Genomic DNA, 4554 nt, shown 5'->3' on the forward strand with positions numbered 1-4554 from the left:
TTTCATTATACCAAATATTGCTGGTGCATTAGTAACTCCATAAATACCTTTCCCATTTGCAGATTATGGGAATATTACAGAAATGGTTGCCAAGTTTGTACAGAAATAAGATCACAACTAAATTATGACTGTGAAAAATATAGATATTATAAGGTCATTAAAGTCTCATTGTACAGCATGAAGATTCTCCATGAAGAGATTTATTAGTGGTTGCACTGTCAATCAATGATGGTATAGTTACTGATCCTATCACTACTGTGTCATTCACTAAAGTGAAGCACAAACTAAATCTATTTAATAACATGGCTGTATCTCCATCAGGTCTTTGATTAAGACTGTAAGCATTACGACCAGCATGCCAGTTTACATGGACAGATCGCTTTAAAGTTAAGGTGCGAGTGTGTGTGTGTGTGTGTGTGTGTGTGTGTGTGTGTGTGTGTGTGTGTGTGTGTGTGTGTGTGTGTGTGTGTGTGTTTGCCAAGGGTGGAGTGGTTGTGTGCAGTGCAATCAAAATAGTGGGCACATGCATTTATTACAGCAGCAATGGTTTTATAATCAATCCTAATGCTGACTGAAGGAAAGACAAAATACAAAACACACAGGGTATAAAATCCATTATTAGGCTCAGTTTTGCAACAGTTTATTTATCATAAAAACAATAATGAAAATATATATTTACAAAAATGCACAAAAATGTTGCTTTGGGAAGCTTTACATACACCCACAAAAAAGCTCAACATAAATAAGTTAGTATAATTTTTTCAGTGTTTTTCAAAAAAAAAAAAAAAAGAAAAGAAAAAAAAAGGCACACAGGTACACTTCAAAGTTTGACACCAGATAAGGCAGTGTAACTTTGTTTTCTGCCTTCACAAAAATGAGAAATCAACAATAGTGCAATTACATGTTCCACATGAATTCCACACCACAAAGACAAATCTTTGATTCACATATTTGCATAATAAGTAGCCCTGTGATTTTAACATATTTTACCTATGTTAACCTGGACTATGAAATTTATTACAAGGGGTGGGGTATGTGGCATATGGGCCACTACAAAATTTTTTCACCTAATTGAAAAATAAAATCTAATTCTTAGGATTATTAGCAAATACTGTTAAAAAATTTGGTTGGATATTGCTCAGCAGTTTAGCCACCCTCCCACCCCACTCCCCCTACACCCGAAAAAAAAGGCACAAACTTTGGCAAAAACCCAGAAAAAAAAAAAACGAAAATGATGACATTTAAAAAGGGGAAATAAGGAGATATTATATGGATGTAAACTTGATCTATCATGGCTATTCCCAGTTAGATGGACCCTCAACTTACAGTGTGGCCATCTGGGCCTTCAAACACAAGATATATAACACTGGGACAAATAAAGCCATAGAAAAAGTGAAGACATTTTGTTTCCACATAAACCCTGACTTTTGAAATCTGCATTTGTAACTTACATCAATTACCTGAATAATGATACAACATGACATTTTTTTTTTTAACAAAATAATATTTCTCTGTTGGAAATTGCACTGCAACTTCCCGAGTCAAATTCACACACTTATTCAAATACACTTAACAAAAAAAAAGGTATGAAAAGCATATCATGCTTTTTATGTGCTACATCTTAAACATAGGTAGTAGATAAAAAAAATGAGCAAAAATCCATTTGCACACTGCTACATTGTCTGCTGCTTCTGAGGCAATTTAATTAAAACGAGTGCCAAAACTTGATAGTGTACATATTCAGTGCTTGTGCAGCCTCTCCTCCTCCTCTTCTTTAGGAAAAGGCTGTTTTTTTTGTATCTTTTTTTTTTTTAAATAATTTTCTCCCGCTTCTGTCAGATGGTAAGAGAGGGCTACAGTATTCCACCAGCAACAGGTCTCTCCCCTCTGTGGGACATAAAGAGGAAACGGGCTGTTGAATGGTGCAATTGAAAAAGCAGTTGCTCATGTTTGATATCCCCCCATGCACACACACACACACACACACACACACACACACACACACACACACACACACACACACACACACACACACACACACACACACACACACACACACACACAGTGAGTGAACAGTCATGGTGTAAATGGTAGTGGAAGACTAATAAAAAAAATGCTGCATGGTCAAATTGGGAATGTGTGTGCAGGAAAGTGCATGTTTACAACTGTTTTGATGCTGATGATAGACAAGTAAACAAGGTTCTAGTGGCATCCAAAAATAATGGTCGATAATTAGTGTGTGACACATTGAGGCTGTGTGTTGTTATCCACTCACATCAGTGGAGCAGTGAGATAATGGTTTCTAACCTGGCACCGTTTTTCACTGGACCTCCGCGCTCTCCTCCGGCCTCCTGCTTCCCTCCCCCGGCCTGCTGCCTCTCTCCTCCGGCCTCCTGCTTCCCTCCTCCGGCCTGCTGCCTCTCTCCTCCGCGGCTTTCACCGCCTGACTTCCTGTACCGCTTGACTGGTCCTCATCATCATCTTCGTCGGAATGCAACCTTTTGCTCTGACACTCGCCAGAACAGGGACCTGGTTGACAAATAAAGAAATTAATTAATTAAAGGGGAAAAAAAGAAAAGAAAACAACAGAAAAAAACACGCAGTAAAAAAAAAGAGAGAAAGTTGAGGGTGTTGTCGTGTCGAGCTGCACGTCCCCTTTAAAAAAGCACCTGACAGACTAACAGGCTCTCTGCTGCTGCCAGACCGTGCAGATACTTCACTCTGTTGTACCGAGGACTGAGAAGGAAGTGTGTGCGAACTACACCGTAATAAGCGCACACATTTCATCACGTTTAGTACTAACTGCAGTTAAAACAACTTTTTAACATTAGTGCACATATATTCTCGGCTCAGATGCCCTCTCCTCCCCCCTCAGTGTTTTTACTCCAGGTCACTTCTGTGTCTGCTGAGCCGCGCTGATCGACCCGGCCGGAGCCTGCGGTTCAACCCTCGGGACATGACTTGTTGCTCGGCTCGCTCTGCATTGCGGCACAGCGGCTCTACACTGACCCTCAGCACGGACATATAGAGTGTGCGACAGCTTTAAAAATGAATAAATAAATAGTGGAGGTGAATCACCTAAAGCTCCTCGACTTCTTCTCTTCGAGCCGGCTCTGTCTGCTTGGGGGTTGGACCGCCGATCGCTCGCCTCCTCCGCGGCATCCTGCCGGTGGTTATCCCCGGGCAAGTCCGCATCTCGCTGGGGCCGCTGCAACCCGTGAGGCGGTCTGAGATAAAACTCCGGTGGGTCGGCGTCCTCCTCCCACTCGTAATTGCGCGGACTCAGCGGTCTGTCGATCTCCGGGTCGAAATTGTACTTCTCCCTAAAAGCCTGCGCGTCTTCCCGCACCACAGCATCCAAATTCCTCTGTATCTCCGCCGGGTCAGGTCTGCCGAAAAGGTTTCTGCGAACCCTGGGTCTGAGGTTGTCTTGCTGCCGCGCATCCACCCCCCTCTCCAATGTCGGGCTCGCATTAGAAAGGCGAACATCTGACATTTTGTTGCACATATGACAAGAGGGGGAAACGCACAAAAACAACAACCGAGAGCGCCTGAAAACTGCTATTTCCAAGTAGTATTCCTCTCAAATGCACAGTCACAGGGTTGATGCATGCATACTCCGCGCGTATCATCCAAAACGCACCGGCTACGCGCAAAAATGGAATAAAGCGTCTCCAAAAGGCGCAAGAGGGGGGGTTTTAAGAGAGCCACTCCTGTCAAGTCCTTAGTAAGACTGATGAAAACAACAAGTCAAGTCATGACAGCCAACATGGCGTTAGAGCGAGCTATGAGTGAAGAAGAAAAGTTGACATCAAGGACTATTTAAACAGGGAAGGCAATTCATTGGTCTGCTCAAAAAAAGGACCGCCCATAGATCTCTTAAAGTCGAACAGGGGCAACATCAACACAGAGCTGGATTGGATCAACTCTGTGCATGAATATAGCCTAATTATTCTGTTTGATTAGTTAGATACATGAGAAAAAGCAAAAGGGAGGTAGGCTGTGGCTCTAAGGGTGTGGATGATCATGTTTTATCTCTCCATTAACGCCTGATTTATCAGGTCAGACAGAAGTTTAAAGGTCACTGATTTGCATGTGTGTGTCCACGCATGTAGATTAAAAAATGACAGATAATTGTTTTAAGAGTGAAGCCTGACAAGGAAACGACACTGATAAAAGATTGATCTCCGTGCAGCAGCAGCAGCAGCAGCAGCAGCAGCGGCCTGAGGTCTTGCTTCAGGCCAGTAATACTATCACATGAACTAATCATCGAATGATTGTGTGCGTGCACGTGTGTGTGCTGACAGATTTGAATTGATGCGACATTAATGGTTTAGGCACACTTGATTCAATCACTGTAAATCCACTCAGTGACAGCTTGAAGGTTGGTGAAGGTCAACGAGACACTGCAGTGAGGTTTCGTGCAGGAAAACAACAAAACAGAAAATAAAAGCCACAAACATGCCTCATGGCATCCTATGACATCAGCTGCCGGGCAGAAAGCCCTCTGTCATCGTTGGCTCGGTGCCTATCGCTCTCAGGCTTTGCCACTGG

General features: G+C 42.9%; 1 protein-coding gene across 2 annotated transcripts; it reads right to left on the minus strand.

Moving 5' to 3' along the window:
* Positions 1 to 618: 618 nt before the first annotated feature.
* Positions 619 to 3926, minus strand: LOC311006726 (uncharacterized protein). 2 transcript variants are annotated; one of them, XM_083999641.1, is made up of 3 exons: positions 3079 to 3926; positions 2276 to 2529; positions 619 to 1887 (listed from the first exon to the last, which is right to left on the minus strand). In XM_083999641.1, the coding sequence occupies exons 1-2, from the start codon at positions 3506 to 3508 to the stop codon at positions 2321 to 2323; spliced, it is 639 nt and encodes a 212-aa protein (XP_083855767.1). In that variant the 5' UTR covers positions 3509 to 3926; the 3' UTR covers positions 619 to 1887; positions 2276 to 2320. The 2 variants fall into 2 exon arrangements, with proteins under 2 accessions (XP_083855767.1, XP_083855766.1); XM_083999640.1 differs by having other exon boundaries at positions 2308 to 2529; positions 3079 to 3920.
* Between the last annotated feature and the right edge of the window lie 628 nt (positions 3927 to 4554).

The sequence above is a fragment of the Trachurus trachurus genome (genome assembly GCF_905171665.1).
Source record: "Trachurus trachurus genome assembly, chromosome: 23".
Taxonomy (NCBI): domain Eukaryota; kingdom Metazoa; phylum Chordata; class Actinopteri; order Carangiformes; family Carangidae; genus Trachurus; species Trachurus trachurus.

Excerpts from the sequence above, each read along its gene's own strand:
- LOC311006726 (XM_083999641.1), bottom strand. The coding sequence starts at position 3,508 with ATGTGCAACAAAATGTCAGATGTTCGCCTTTCTAATGCGAGCCCGACA. Across the intron at positions 2,530-3,078 it reads AAGAAGTCGAGGAGCTTTAG|GTCCCTGTTCTGGCGAGTGT; the intron begins GTGATTCACCTC and ends TTTGTCAACCAG.